Genomic DNA, 16,229 nt, shown 5'->3' with positions numbered 1-16,229 from the left:
GTAGTTGTTGCGGGGGGGTATGTGGGGGAGGTGCCGCCCAGCTGTTGAAGGCCTTTAGGGGGAGCGCGCGTGCGCCAGCCGGACCAAGCAACCTTGGCCTAAAAGAGGCGTCTGTTGAAAGGGCTGGAGAAGAGCCGGCCCTTGAGCAGCTAGCCCTTGAGCTCACTTTCAAAGTGCCCTTCGAAAGCGGCAGGGTGCAGTGGTTTGAGTGCCGAGCCCTGAGTTTAAGCTGCCTCTGCCACATCGTGGCTGTGTGATCTTGGGCGAGTCACCTAACCTCTCTGTGCACCAAGCTGCTCTCGCACTAAAATCAGGGCGGGTGCTGATCTGCATCAGTAGAGGAGGAAGGGAAGTTCCCCACACCCGGGACATCACAGTTTCCGTTCCCGAAAAGTGCCATTCAAGAGTCGTGTCAGTACTTGGGAGAGAAGAGGACCTGCTACCTGTTCATAAACAATAATAACCGTAGCTGACATTTTATCAACCGAGCAACATTTATTAAGCGCCAGCTGTGTGCCAGGCACTGTGCTAAGCGCTGGGAATACAAAAAGAGGCAAAAGATAGTCCCTGTCCTCAAGGAGCTCACAGTCTAAAGGGGGAGACGACGTGTAAGCACATGCAATCAAAGCAAGCTCTGTACAGGATAATTAGGAAACGATTATATGTAATCTGAGTTTTTGGCTTGTGTCCCTTTGCCTGGGCTAGGGAGTGTGAGTATCCAACTCTGCATAAGCTGGCAGATTTTTTCCAGTGTGGTTTGCTGAAGCTTTTCCTCTTTAAAATTCATTGTCGCAGGATTCTGAAGCATTCACGATGAAAAATGCTGTCCACCTACAGAGAAACAGCTGGTGGACTCTGAACACAGATGAAGCATACTTTTTTACTTTATTTTCCTTGTTTTTGGGGGGGCTGTTTTATTTCACAGCATGACTCATTATGGAAGTAGACTGTACGGGACTGCACACGTATAACCAATATCAAATTGCTTGCCTTCTCAATGAGGGGGGGAGGTAAGGGAGGGAGGGAGAGAACTCAGATCTCAAAGTTTTAAAAGATGAATATTTGAAAAAAAATTTTACGTGTAATTAGGAAAAAATTTTGAAAAACATCCGTTGCCACAGGTGATGGCTCTCTAGGAGGTGGGAGGAGGGATTGCCAGGGAAATTAGGCGATGTAGAAACAAAAGATATCAATAACTGTTTTAAATAAGGGGGGGGTTGGACTAGGTGACCTCTAGGAGCCCTTCCAAGGTCCCTTCCAGCCCTAAATCTATATCACAATGACTTCACGCCTATGATTTACAAAATGTTGACCTTACCTCCTAGAATCTCAGAACTGGAAGGATTTCCAGAGGCCATGTGGTTCAGTCAGTGCTGGAATAAGAAATCCTTCCCCAACGTACAGGCAGATGGTCATTCAGCCTTTACTTAAAGACTTCAGGAAGAAGATGACTGACTGCCTTCTCAGCAGCCAGTTCCACTCTGAGACCATTCCAGTTATTAGGAAGTGGAAAGAGGTCTGGTGTTTGAGTCAAAAGGACTTGACCTCAAATCTGTGGCTGTCTGGGTCTGTTTCCTCTTTTGTAAAATTCAAGAGGCTGTACTACATGGCTTTTAAGGTCCCTTCCAAACTTGAGTTTCTGATCCTATGGCATTTTTCCATAGCACAGACTAAATCTGCCTCCAGGCATCTTCTGCCCATTGCTTCCAATTCTGCCCTCTGGCAGACCCAAAGGAGCCCAATCGCTTTTCTAAGTGACAGCCCTTCTAATGTTCGAAGACAGCTGTCATAATCCCTTTTGAATGTTCTCTAGGCTGAAAAAAAAGGCCAGTTCCTTCAACTGATCACCAAGTGTCATTGACTTGAAAGGACTCCACATAATTTCATCCTCACTAGAACCTAAAAGGAGGCAGAGGGAGTCATATTCCCATTTTATAGATAAATAATTTGCCCACAAATCATTTTAAGTGTCAGAAACAGGTTTTGAAACATCAGTTGTTCTGAATTTAGTAAAGAGTTGCCTAGCAACAGGAGTTGGCAATTTAGGGGGAGGGGAGTAATCCTAAAGTTGGCTGGTTTAGGGAGAAGCGAAGCACACCATTCATCTCCACTACTTCATGAGGAAGAAGTTACCCCAAATCGAAGATTTAGAACAGGAAGAGACATTAGAGGTCATCTAACCCAGCTTCCTCTCCATCTACAGATGGGGCCCCAAGGGAAGGGACTTGCCCAAGTTCACACAACTTGTCAATGATAGAGCCAGGGCTTCTGTGCTCTTTCCTCAACCTTAAATGAGCAGAGCTATGGCATTCAAACTGGCCAAAAATGTGCACTGCCTATATCATTATTATTATTTTTTTTTGCTTTTAGGCAATTAGGGTTAAGTGACTTGCCCAGGGTCACACAGCTAGTACATGTCAAGTGTTTGGTCTGAGGCCGGATTTGAACTCAGGTCCTCCTGACTTCAGGGCCAGTGTTCTATCCAGTGTGCCACCTAGTTGCCCTGCACTGCCTATATTAGAAAAATCTTTCATCTTGTTCTGGGACTGCCAGTCTGCTTGCTGAATACCTTTCTTAATTAGTTTCTCCACAGCTGTTACAAGGGTAAGTTGAGGGAACCAGTTGCCTCAGTTATGCAAAGCTGAGGAGTACACACAATGTATAAAATATATCCCTCCTATCCAAGAATGCCATGCTAAATTTTATATTCTTTCCTTGACAGCTAAGTAGTACAGCATAGAGGGCTGGGCCTGAAGTCAGGAAGACCTGAGTTCAAATTTGGTCTCACATACTAGTTGTGTGACCCTGGACAAGTCTGTCTGCCTCAGTTTCCTCAACTGTAAAATGGGGATCATAACAGCAGAGGTTGTTGTGAAGATCAAATAATGATGGAACATTTGTAAAGCATTTAACATAGTTCCTGACACATAATGAGTGCTTAGGAAATCCTTGTTCCCTTTCCTTCCCTGCCTCCAGCACGAACTTTGCTAGTGACAGTGCCGGGTTCTGATGCCATATCTGTGTTGCCCTGTTTGGTCCCTGGAAGCTTATGGATACCACAAGCAAAATGGCAGAATTAAAATGGCAGTGGATTTGGCTTCAGGAGAGTTCAGTTGGAGATCTGGCTCTGTGACTTACCAGCCTGGGGACTTAGAAAAAATCACTTTGTGTCAGCCTCAGTTTCTTCATTCAATTTGAAGAACTTTCATGAAGTGCCTGCTGCAGGTTAATGGCAGGAGATAGAGCCAGCCCTGGGTTCAAGTCTCAGCTGGCTGGGTGACCCTGGTCAAGTTGCTCAATCTCTCAGTGCCCTAGGAAACTTTGACCCACAGTGTCAAACTCAAATAGAAATAGTGGCCATTAAACCATAAGGATCCCTGTAGGCCTCATATTGAGTCAGAAAATCACATATTAACATTACCTATGTTCTATTGTATTTTTATTTAGTTCAGTACTTCCCAGTTACATTTTAATCTGGTTCAGCCTAAACTGGAGAGTGCTGTGGGTACTGATGGTGTTTGACACCTCTTCCTAACACCTTAAATTTCAGAGAAGGTGTGGATCTGTAGTAGTAAAAGTTTCCTTACCCAGAAATCCCTTGTTCCTGTGAATCCCCAGTCCCTATCACATCTAATGTATAAGGCATCATGTTGGATGGTGGGGATACCGAGATAAACCAAAATACTGTCAGTGCCTTCACTGACCTTACATTCTACTGAAATGACAGTGAAAAGAACCAGATAATGTGACACCCTGAAAATTGGAGGAGAGTGAGTGGATACCTTCAGCCAAGGGAATCAGGGCAGAGTTTCTGAATGAGGTGAAACCTGAGCTGAGCTTTGAAGGAACAGAAATATGCCAGAGAGCTGGAAGAGGGCAGTGTAAGATCAGGTAACAGCTGGTCCAGTGTGACAGAAAGGGGGAGAACTGGATGACAGGGATTTAAATGAGGGAGGGCCATGTAAAGTCACCAGCCTCATTCTCTCCTCTGGAGCCATTGGGACCAGTGGCCAGATATACATCAGGAGGACTGGAGATGGCCCTGGATGCAGTGGGAGATATTGGCCTTTTAATCTAAGGTTTTTAACAAGTCTTGGTTTGACTAAGGCAGTTCCCATTCAGTGATGAAGGCTCACATACCTTGCTATATGGACTTCTCTCTGTCCCCAAAAACGATGTCCACAATTTTGTTCACGATGTTCCTGGAATATCCTCCATCCTCTCCTTCATCCTCTCCCTCAGCCCTCATTGCCTGAATTCTTACTCATCCTTAAATCCTAGAGCATGGTGTTTAAATTTTATAGCATGGTGTTGTGGATAGACTATTGGCTTTGTTAAGAACGGTTGGGTCTGAATACCACCTCATATGCTACTACTGACTTCAGGAAAACCTGGTAAGACTTACATGAACTGATGCATAGTGAAGAAAGCAGAACCAGAACACCGCACACAGTAACAGTAACACTGTTCTATGACCAACCATGGTAGACTTAGCTCTTCTCAGCAATACAATAATTCAGGACAATTCCAAAAGACACATGATGGAAAATGCTATCCATATCCAGAGAAAGAACTACGGAATCTGAATGCAGAACAAAGCATATTACTTTCATTTTTTAAATTTTTGGGTTTTTTTTGATGTGTGGTTTGTTTTGTTTTTGGGGTTTTCTTTTTTTCGCTTTTAGGTGACTTGCCTAGGGTCACACAGCTAGTAAGTGTGAAGTGTCTAAGGCCACATTTGAACCCAGGTACTCCTGAGTCCAGGGCTGGTGTTCCTCTATCCACTGTGCCACCTAGCTGCCCCTTGTTCTTTTCTTTCATAACATGGCTAATGTGGAAATATGTTTCCATGATAGCACATGTATAGCCTATATCAGATTGCTTGCCATCTTAGGAGGAGAGGAAAGGAGGGAGAAAAATCAGGAACTCAAAATCTTATAAAATTGAAAACTATCTTTACATGTAATTGGAAAAAATAAAATACTATTTACAACGAAAGTCACTTCTGCTCTCTGAGCCCCCAGCTTCCTCATTTATAAAATGGCAATTATAGAGTTATCCCTTCTACATCGAGACTTCCTCATTGTGGTTTCAATATATTGTAGTTCAGCATAAGAAATTAAATAGGAATTTGGGGAGTTTTGTGGAAGCCGTAAGCAACATGTCAAGGCCAACAGATGACACAGAAAAACTCAGAAATGCATAAAAATATATGTACAGTATTGTATAATAGCAGCATGTTTTGTCTTTTAGTACCATAATAATTCAGATTTCTTCTCTGGTATGAAAGGGGTGCCAAAAATTTTTATCAGATTTTCCAGATCATGGGGCACTGCGCACCTAACCTCCTTGATGTGGAAAGACCTATATTTCTACTGACTGAGTCCACCACCCCTTCTCTGTGATTTAATAGTCTTTATGAGTTATTGGTGAAAAATCCAATCTGGTGATGGGTCCCTTCAAAGTTAGCTGGCCTGGTCCTCAGACAGAGGTAGAGAGTGCATCACTGGGTCCATACCTGAAGCTTGTCCAGTTTGGCATTGCCTACTAGAATGTGTCCTCTACTGGCAAAGCCTTCAAAAAGTCAAGGGCCAAGCTTGATCCAGAAGAAAAAAATATGAGCAGGCACCTTCCTCCCTTCTTTGTAGAGGTAAGGAATCTTGGATGTGAAATACTGCATTTACTGTTGGACTCAGTTGATGTCCAGTTGCTGGACTTTGCTGATAAAAAAAAATTGCTAAGCTTTTTTTTTGGCTGTCCTTTAAATTATTTGTTAAAAAAGGATAGCTCTCTGTATGGGAGGAGAGAGGGGAAAGGGGATATAAAAACAAACTATGTTATTAAAAATGGAGGAGGAATGACAAAGTCACCTCCATGTCACAGTGAGGTGTCATAGTCAATAGTTGCTTGCTTTCAAGGAGATGACACCTTTTAAAGTCCAGCTCAAATGCCACCATTTCAGTGAAGCTTTCCCTGATTTCTCCTCTAAATACTGATTGTCCCACCCTCCTGATTTCAGGAAGTACCTTGTTCTATACTTTTCTAAAGAACTTATCATGTGCTTTTTTTTTTAAGGCAATTGGGGTTAAGTGACTTGCTCAGGGTCACATAGCTAGTAAGTGTCAAGTGTTTGGTCTGAGGCTGGATTTGAACTCAGGTACTCCTGACTTCAGGGCCGGTGCTCTGTCCTCTGCACCACCTAGCTGCCCCGCTACATCATGTGCTTTTAAACAAATATCCATTTATTTCTTAATCTCCAGCCCTACTTTTCATTTTTCACTTAAAAATATTTTATTCTGAACTTAAACACTGATTTAAAAAAAAGGCATTTCCGTGTACAAAAAGATTCTATGTAAAACTGTGAATCTCCATTTCATAACACTTACTTTAAATATATGTGTATATATGTAAGTATGCATATATATATATATATATACATATAGAAAATGAATTCTACATGTTACTTTTTAAACTGTCCTGCTTCTCAGTTATTCCCTCTGCTTTCTTCCCTTTGCTCTTTTCTGTGCATTTTAAAAATAGCCTTTTTTTTTGCTATCACTATTGCTACTTCCTCCCTTTCCCCTCCCCCCATTAAACAGAAAGAAAAAACCCATCTGTAACAAAGTATATAAAAATTATAGTCAACTACAAAATGAATTTACACAGTGACCTTGTCCGACAACGTACGTCCCTTTCTGTTCCTTGCATCCATCACCTTTCTGCTAGGAGGTGGGCAACATGCTTCATAAAAGGTTTTCTGTCTAGAGACATGGTTGGTTGTTACATTGATCAGAGTTCTTAAGTCTTCCATAGTTGTTTTTTCATTACAAAGTTGCTGTCCTTGAATAAATTGTTTTCCTGGTTCTGCTCACTTCACTCTCTATCAGTTCATCCTACTCAGTATTCTCTGAAATCATCTTTTATAACTTCTTATGGCACAATTATATTCCATTATATTCATATGCCACAATTTGTTCAGCCATTGCCCAATTGTCTAAGAGGCAATTTAAGGCACGCCTTAGATTTTAGTTCTCTTTTTTGCCCCTTTCAATTCTCCCTTCAGCGTCAGCCTCAGACACTTATTAATTGTGTGACCTTAGGCCTTAGTTTCATCATCTATAAAATGGGAACACTAATAGTACCTATGTCTCAGAGTTGTTGGGAGGATAAATTGTGATTATACACACACCCTTAGAATCCCTAACTTCCTTCAGCACTCCCCTCAAGAATCAGCTCCTCCATCAGGATTATCCTAAGTGCCTGCCTCCCTTTTCTGGGATTACTTTGTACTTATTTAATATATTCTTCGTGTTTATACACATATGTACAGGTTGTTTCCCTCCGTAGAATGTCGGTTTCTTGACTGTAGCTACTGTTTCATTTTTCTTTGTATCCAACCCCCCAAGCACTGTGCCTGGAACATAGTAAGCACTTGAGAATGAGTGAATGAAAGAAGGAACAAATGTTGGATAAAAAAGGATGTCTTCTGTTACACCAACACTAAATTTACTTCTTTGTAACTTTTATTCCTTGCTTGTCCTTCTGCCCTCTCAGGTCAAGCAAACACTTCTAATCCTTCCTCCATGTGAGAGATTTTCGATTACTTAAAGGCATCTGCTATGTGTCTCTTGAATCTCTCATCTCCAGGCTAAAGGTCTCCAGTTCCTTCAATCAGCCTTCACAAGTCAGTTCTTTGGAATCCTGCTTCCCCTTCTCTGGACACTTTCTAGCCTATGAATGCCCCTCAGGGGCCTCAGTGAGGGGTAGCATCTCCTCAGATCACCACCTCCTTCCCTCCGCTTGATTTCCTTCCACCACTGTGGTCACCACCACCCCTTGCTGTGTAGACCCCATCCCTCTCTTGGTCCGTGTATGACTTCTTTTTAAGTCATAGAATGACTTTAGCAGTCCAGTTCCCATTATACAAGTCATTTATAAAACCAAGATGGCGCTGTTCAGGCACCACAGCCAGAGAAAACCTTTAAGGCCAAGAAGCCAAAGAGATGACCCTCCAAAGAGAAGGATGGGAGCTTCCATTGCCAACATGGCAGGACATTCCTTTGGCCCCAAGAACTATCTGGCCTTTGCATGTGCTGCTGGCTACCAGGTAGAAGGAACATGTCCTTTCCTCACCAGCTACTAACTTCTAACCCAGGAAAAGTTACACCTAACTTTTTGTCACCATGCCAAACATTTCTACATTTCTCACATGGCTTCAGGCTGAATTCATTTTTTCATCATGTCTCTGTGTACACCAGCTACTTTCTCCCTCTCATACTTCACTTTTCTCCACTCATACCACCACCACTCTAGTTCAGGCCTTCATCACCCCTCACCTGGACTATTGGGATAGCCACCTAGCCTCAGTTTTCTCACTATAATCAATCTATCCTCCATACAAACACCAATGCATTTTTCCCTGAAGTGTGAACCTGGCAATATCACTCCCTTTCCCCGTACTCAGCCTCCAGTGATTGTTCCTTATTATCTCTAGGGTCAAATATAAATTCCTTTGGCTTTTAAAACACTTCAACAACCTCATCCCTTCTGATCTTTCTGGCCTTACATTTTACTCTCCTCTGCACAGTCTTTGGTCCAGTCATACTCAGACTGCTTGACCCTCCAGCTCCCATTTCTGTGCTGTTCCCCATCCCTAGAATGCTATCCCTTACCCCCTTAGACTTCTGAGGATCCTTGGCTTCCTTCAAGACTCAGATCAAATGCCACTTCCTCTGGACCACCTTTCCCCCTCCTCCCCCTTTTAGTGCCTTCCTCTTTTTCATCTAGTCTGCATATATTATGTGTGTACTCCATTATATACTTGTTGTCTCCCCATTAGAATATAAGCTCCTTGAGGGCAGGGCCTGTTTTTGCTTTTTATTCACACCCCCAGTGTTTGGCACACTGGTCTGGCAGTAAGTACTTAATAAATGCTTGTGAAATGATTTAAGAGATTTTGTCCATAAATTTGGGTGGGGGCATTACAAGCCAGAGAAGATGAGAGGCCCTATCCTCTGTCTTTGGGATCAGGCCAACCCCAGAATGAATCTGGACTCCAGATGAGTCCAGAGTAGGAGGACCTTATGTGAAGGGGTCCTGTGAGCCACAGGTCATACTCTCATCTTAGACATGACAGACTAAAGTTCTGAGAGCTGTTAAGTATCAGAATCGGGGATTGAACTTCCAGTTTCTTAGCTCCAAATCCAACACTCTTTCCACTACACCACATCAATGGTTCATACTGGTTCAGTGGCAGCGGCTCTATCTAGCAGACTGAACACTGGACTTGAAGCTAGGAAGACCTGAGTTAAAATCCAGCCTCATCCAAGTTATTAGCTGTGTGACCCTAGACAAGTCACTTAACTTCTACTTCAGTTTTCTCATCTGTAAAATGGGAGTACCCATGTCTGATAAGATTATTATGAAGATAAGATGAGATAATATTTGTAAAGCTCTTTGCCAACTTGACTATATAAATGCTGGCTATCATCATCATCATCATCACTTGATACAGGATAGGAGGGCACATATATATACCACCATGTCATCCAAGTGACTAATATGGCTTCAGAGACTTTAAACTCCATCAGGGAGAGATTTCACTTTTCTATGCCCAGTGCCTAGCACATAGTAGGTGCTTAATAAATATCCTGAATTAAGAGGAAGCGTAGTACATGGGGAAAGAGTGTCAGCTCAAGAGTGGGTTCAAATCCTGGTTCTGTTACTTACCATCTGCCTGACCTTTGGCAAGACACTTCTCATTTTCAGGTCTCAGTTTCCTCTTTCGTAAAAATGAGGGGGTTGACTAGATGACTTCTAAAGGTCCTTCTGGTTCTAAATCTGTGAGCCTATTAATAGAATGCTTACACCCTTACTTCAAGTACTTTAATTAATACACAGTTGTCCTGCAAAGACTGATTTTTTTTTTACAAGGAGGTGATTTTCTTCTTTTCATTAAGGGAAAATCACCTGCCACTTTGCTGAACAAAGTCTTTATTTTGGTAATAACTTATGAATCCACCTTTGCTTCTCTCTTTCTCAAGTTTGCCATAGTTTATAGGTCTTCTGGGACAAGCCCCACACTTCCAAACTTTAGGCAATCCTTGAAAATATACTGGACCTGGGAATAGAGGACCTATGTTCAAATCCTACTTACTAGCTGGGTGAACACGGGCTGGGCATGTCAACTCTCTGAGCTTTTCCCCCTTCATCTGCAAAATAGGATAATACTTGCATTATCTAATAGTGGATAGAAAGCTGGCCTCAGAAACAGGAAGACCTGGGTTCCAATTCTGCTCTGACTTATAGCCTTGTGGGACATTGGGCAAACCCATCGCTTGACTTCAGTGTTGTGGATAACTCTCTGACATTGTTGTTTGTACTTAGTTTTCAAAGAGGACAATGACTTCGAGACTGACTTGCAAAGGACAAGGTCCTTTGACTCCAAGAGCTTTACTGAAACTGCACAGGGAAAGTCCATGCTAATGTGGATTACAATTATTATAACCACACCTATCTCTCCCCAGCCTTCAGCACCTCGCTACTAACCCTATTGCTTCTCACCACAACTCACTGTCATTGCTACAGCCTGGTACTGCAAACCGGTATTCCCTTTAACCTTTGGATTCCTTCCTTATTCAATAGGATCCCAGATCTAGAAGGGACCTGGGAGGCCATCCTAATCCAACGCTTTCATTTCTTTCTTCCTTCCCTCCTTCCTTCCTTCCTTCCTTCCTTCCTTCCTTCCTTCCTTCCTTCCTTCCTTCCTTCCTCCCTTTCTTTCTTTCTTTCTTTCTTTCTTTCTTTCTTTCTTTCTTTCTTTCTTTCTTTCTTTTTCTTTCCTTCCTTCCTTTCTTTCTCTTCCTTCTTCCTTCCTTCCTCTTCCTTCCCTTCCTTCCTTCCTTCCTTCCTTCCTTCCTTCCTTCCTTCCTTCCTTCCTTCTTCCTTCCTTCCTTCCTTCCTTCCTTCTTTCCTTCCTTCCTTCCTTCCTTCCTTCCTTCCTTCCTTCCTTCCTTCCTTCCTTCCCTCCTTTCTCTTTCTTTCTTTTAACAGATGAAGATACTTGGCCTGAAGGAGTATAAGTGACTTCAGCAGGGTCACAGAAGTGTCTGAAGCAGGATCTGAACCCAAATCCTCTGCCCCTTCAGAAGCAATGCCTCCTACTTACTGTGTGACCTTGGACAAGTGACTTCCCTTCTCTGGGCCTCAGTAAGATGAAAGAGTAGGACTAACGATCTCTCAAGGCCCCCTGCAGCCCTGATGCCTATGCACACGGGGTACCCTCTCACTCTGGCTCCGTTCAAGCTACAAGTGATTCGAGAAGGGGGAGGAAGCCCCGAATGGGGAGAAAAAAGGCAGGGTCCGATCTGGCAGCTAGCTTGTAAAGAAGAGAAAATGTGTTCTTAATAATCCCGCCTCGGGCGAGGAGAATGAATGGCCCAGGAGAAAGTTAAGCTCAATACCGAGATCTAGGCGTTCCGAAAGGGTCGAGATCTAGGGGCTGGCGAAGGAGGAAGCCCTCCGAAGTAATCCTCCTCGCGGGAGCCCCCTGGCCTCCCACGCCCCCTGCCCCCTCCCGGCCTCGGGCTCTTTCCGCGGGGCCTGGGTCACAAAGGCCGTTGCCAGGCGCCCAGCAAAGGAAAGATGCGGCCCCGGGAACAGCGGCTGCCACTCGGGAGCGTGCGACCCTCGGAGCCCAGCAGGTGAGCTCCCCATCCCGTCCAGCACCCGCTCTGGCAGCTGGGACTAGAGCCGGGCTCTGGCTCTGGACAGTCTCACCTTCTTGTCCCCACCCCGGGCGAGGTCCCCTTTCCTCCACCACCCTTGGGCTAAGACGGAGACAATTCCTTTCTGTCCTGTTAGGAGGTGGATCTATCCCACACCCACCCGGGGAGCTCCAGCCACTCGAAGTACCACCGTCGACCTCGGAGGTGACACACAGCTCAGCTGCGGTTCTGCATCCTTATTTTCCAGGTGGAGAAGTTGAGGTACTATGCCTAGGGTTCTTCTACACGTCCCGGGAGACTCCTTATTCCTCTCTCTTCTTGGTCATCTGACCCTATACAGTTAAGGGATTTAGGGAGAGCTCTGTAGACTGGTTGAAGACTTAAGTCTCAGGCTGTAAGACCGATACCCCGAAAAGATCATATTCAGTCTCATTTATTATTCCATGGAAAGATCATTGTAGTGAAAGCCGATCTGGGTTCTAATCCTGCTCCGCTAAGTGTTATGACTTTGAGCAGCCACTTTCATTCCCTGGGCCTGTTTCCTCATTTGTAAACCGAGTGGAGTGGGGACATGGTCTCAGATCCTCTGAGGCTATAAGTATAAAGCTCCAATTCATACATTTCTCAGGAAACTGATCCTGCGAATCAAAATTTGTCTTGGTGCCTCCTAATGAGCAAAGTTAAATGAGGCTGCGGGCAGGGAAAGAAGGGGACATCATTTTGTTCTTTCCAGTTAATATATTCCTAAAATTGCACGGAAAAAAATGCACTCAATTTTAATGTTACTCACACACACACACACACACACACACACACACACACGAATATTTGGGTGAGGTGTTTAGAATGTGTAATTATTTCTTTACTTCTTGGAGTTTTTCAGGGAGATCAGCTCAAGACTTATTTCCACTAAATAATGAGATTTCTACCACTGATTTTCAGTCACCATTTGAACACATTGCATATGCAAAGCACTCTTATTAGGCCCTGCTTATAAGAATTCTGGGGGAAGTATTGTAAATTTATCTGGGAATTTCTTTAGCCCTTCCTCTCCACATCTCCAAAAAGTAAGAACAACAAAATCTCCCAAACCAATTCTCAGCGGCAAGTTTATCATTTGGGTGAAATTTGGACATCAAATTCACTGTTACAAGCTAAGGTGGTGTGAACCTCTAGAACTTTCAGGACTAAAATTGGATGGAATGGGATCTTCCAGGATTGAAAATCTAGTCCTTTTACTTTTGTTGATGAAGAAGGGTCAGAGAAAGGCACATTTGTCTGGGAAAATGAGAGGAATCTTCATCACCTAGGCACTTAGAAATGTGGAAGTGGAAAATCCACATGTAATCCTGAACAAATAAGCAAAATTTGGTTCACTGTAAGAGTTAAAGGGGAGGAGGGAGGGTGATATTGTCAAATACTAAATAAAAGGTTTGGCCATGAACACAACAACCATTCTACAGATTAGTAAATGTCCCACACAGAGACAGAAGCTGGCTTTTCTTTAAAAGTAATTGGTATTGGGAGATCTTTCTTTTTCCAGAGCCTGATCTAGAGCCATTTTAATGGCTTATTTATCTTTTAATACCTTAGAACCTTTTTAAGGGAACTAGAATGACATTGGCTATCTTGGAGGAAAAATGTGATTTTTAATGGGCAAGACCTGCTGAAAGCAGCTTTTGACCCTTAATGAAGAGAGGTTCCATATGTTAATTGCTCTCCTCTAGGTATAACAATGGCAGGATATCAGCTCTGGTCACCATGGACTCCACTGGATGAGAGTTTCCAGTGGCTGCGACATACAATGCCTACCCCTTCTTCCAAGCACCCCTTTAGGGCCTCTCATTGCTTCCCACACACTCCTTCAGACCTGGAAGTGCAGCTTTGCTTCCAAGAGGTCACCCTCGTCCTAGACAGCCCTTTTCTAGAACCTGGGGTGAGTCCCAAATTGCCCTGTCACACATCAGAGCTCCGAACAATGAACAGTAAGAAAGGTCTCGTCAGGAAGCCTCAGCCTGTCCACCTCAGTGGAGTGGACTCTGTCTTTGGCAGGATCATTACCGCTCAGCCCCCAAAGTGGACGGGGACATTTCGAGTTTCAGATAAATCAGCATTTTGCAAAATCATCAGTCGGGAGCATCAGTGGCCCACTGGACTAAAGGAGCCTCAAATCCAAATGACAGTGACTATGTGTAAGCAGATGCTACGGTCTATCCTGTTACTGTATGCAACTTACAAGAAGTGCACTTTTGCCTTGCAACACTCCAAGTAAAATTCCTCCCTGGTTTGTAGTTACACTCACACCAGGTTCTTTGGTAAGTGTCTGGAGTTTACAGAAACTCACGGAAAGGAAACTACAACATCATTAGAGCTGTCTTACCTCTTCTGTCAAGACAAGACAATGCAGGAGTCCCCCCCCACCAAAAAGGGCCGGTGACACAGAGCAAGAGAGAACGTCTTTCACTTGTAAAATTAAACCACTTTAAAAATGAGTCAAACTAGCACATGTACGGGTGATAATGAAGAGCATTAAACAGTATATACCAAAGAGCACAGGGGCTGGCTTGTCATTCTTTTAAATTTAAGGCAATAAATGTTTGTAGTTTTTAAACAGTGGGAGGAGTATATGGTGCATGGTCTGCTATGTGAACAGAGATGAAGCCAGAGGCATCAAATCCAACACTCTGTTAGTCTGAAGGGAGAAGGGAGAGAATCCAAATGGGTAGAACACACCAGATTAAATACATTTACACTGCAGCATGACAGAGAGGGAGGAGAAAAAAGGCAGGGAGGGGGCAGGGTCATCTCAGCCAAGGTTGCAGGCCGAACAGGGTCCAGACTCTCAGAAGGAAGACATCTGATTTCCTATTTTTAGCTGAAATTCACAATCCACATTCCTCATTTGCTGTGGTAACTCAAACAAATTGCAAATTATTTTTAGAGAAGTCTGTGTTATCAGTTTAAACTCACCTAACATAATGGGAATTGAGAATAAACCTTATGTGCAAACAAATCCAATCTCTGCCCTGCTTCTTCTACCCCTGCCATATAAGGGATGAGGATGATGAAAGACCCCTCCCAAGCTCACTGTCACTGCTGGTCCACCCTAAACAGCAGGCAGGCTCGTCTTCCCCAAGACTGAGCATCCAAAGAGGGGTGGAATGTGGGATCCTCAGCAGGAAGCCTGACAAGACAGAGACTGCCATAAAACTTTATTTCTTAGTATCAATTTTGCGCATTCCTCCGCAAAGATCACACCATTCTATCTACTTCCCCAAATAATTAAGGTACTGTGAAAAGCCCAAGTGGGCAAAAGGAATTTATCCAAAAGATGAGGCGGAATCAGCCCAATGCTCAGGACCAACTAAAGTGCTTGCTTTCTAGTCTAGCTTCTAAGACCCAAAATCACATTGAATATAGACAGTCTTCACATTGCGTACACAGCAGTGATCTTCTCACGTATGTCATTAAAGAATGTCACTTCCCCTAACAGCAGGTTTGATGCTGGCAGATAGTCTAAAAATCATGGCTGGGATGATGCCATAAAGATTCCTCATCTTCCCATATGGAATAAGATGCTTCCAAGGAGACTGGACGCTTGCAGGAGGCCAGGAAGCATGAGTTAAGATGCAGGGTGGGAAGGGCGCTTGGGAGGAGAGGGCAGCCTCTTCTCCTTCCAATCAGTCATCACTCTCATTACCATCTTCTTCATTTCCACCAACACTTGCTTCATCTGCACTTCCCTGAAGGAAAAAATAATCAAATTGACAAGCTGAATATTGTAGGCATTGTGGACCCTAAGCATTCTGTATGAATGTTGTAGCATCGCCTTGGGGGGGGAGGGATGGATGGATCTCCATGGCCAGGTATAGACTCGCCACTCGTAGTGGAAGTACACATATTATTTACTAGTCATCATTTTCAAACATTCAATAGACAAATCAGCATTCTCCTCAATTCCTTGACTTTTTAGAATCCCAGGCAACAGCACAACGTAGATGAAGTTTAAACAGTCACAAAGAATTAAGGCTTTCCAACAAGCCTGGGCCCTAACTTAATAACTACTACCATGTAGAATTTGGTGAAATCAGCGGGCTGTGACTGCCCAAGTGTTAGTTACAGGAAGTACCAGAAGGACCTTGTGCTCAGTTTCACTGCATAATGACAACCCAGGACATGGAAAAAGAGAGCATTATGTGGAGCCACTAGAGCACTCCTGGTGGGTTAACTTTTCAAAATAGGCCCTTCACTTTTTCTTGACTTATATTTGTGGGCCGGCATTGGGCAAATGTCCCAGCTCACCTCTACTAGTGAGTACTAGGCTCAGTGTTATGTGTATGTATGTGTGCGTACAGATTCACATTTTCTACTCATCACAGGTACCCCAAGGCAACTCAGAGGCACTATAATTGATGGCCTTTGAGAATAGTTTCTTCTTTATGAGACTTTGGAAAGATATTGGTACCTTAAGTAAACACACCACCAAATTGGGGCAAGTATACA

At 43.6% G+C, this 16,229-nt stretch overlaps 2 protein-coding genes across 2 annotated transcripts in view; one reads left to right on the top strand and one right to left on the bottom strand.

Annotated features, from left to right (window-relative positions):
• Positions 1 to 11,276: 11,276 nt before the first annotated feature.
• Positions 11,277 to 13,998, top strand: FANCD2OS (FANCD2 opposite strand). The gene is made up of 3 exons (XM_020981006.2): positions 11,277 to 11,702; positions 11,863 to 11,987; positions 13,454 to 13,998. Exon 3 carries the CDS (start codon positions 13,462 to 13,464, stop codon positions 13,996 to 13,998), a length of 537 nt encoding a protein of 178 aa, XP_020836665.1. The 5' UTR covers positions 11,277 to 11,702; positions 11,863 to 11,987; positions 13,454 to 13,461.
• A 186-nt stretch (positions 13,999 to 14,184) lies between these two features.
• The window catches only part of FANCD2 (FA complementation group D2), a 61,935-nt gene continuing 59,890 nt past the window's right edge, over positions 14,185 to 16,229 (bottom strand). The window contains 1 exon segment of the mRNA XM_020981005.2: positions 14,185 to 15,469. Within this exon segment, the coding sequence (XP_020836664.1) occupies positions 15,407 to 15,469 (63 nt within the window). The 3' untranslated portion in view covers positions 14,185 to 15,406.

Source organism: Phascolarctos cinereus, unplaced genomic scaffold (assembly GCF_003287225.1).
Source record: "Phascolarctos cinereus isolate Bilbo 61053 unplaced genomic scaffold, phaCin_HiC Scaffold_4;HRSCAF=312, whole genome shotgun sequence".
Classification (NCBI taxonomy): Eukaryota; Metazoa; Chordata; class Mammalia; order Diprotodontia; family Phascolarctidae; genus Phascolarctos; species Phascolarctos cinereus.
Note: the sequence above shows the minus strand (reverse complement) of the source record. Positions and strands in the feature narration are given on the sequence as shown.

Bases quoted from the DNA above. Each gene is read 5' to 3' on its own strand.
- FANCD2OS (XM_020981006.2), top strand. From the start codon at position 13,462: ATGGCAGGATATCAGCTCTGGTCACCATGGACTCCACTGGATGAGAGT.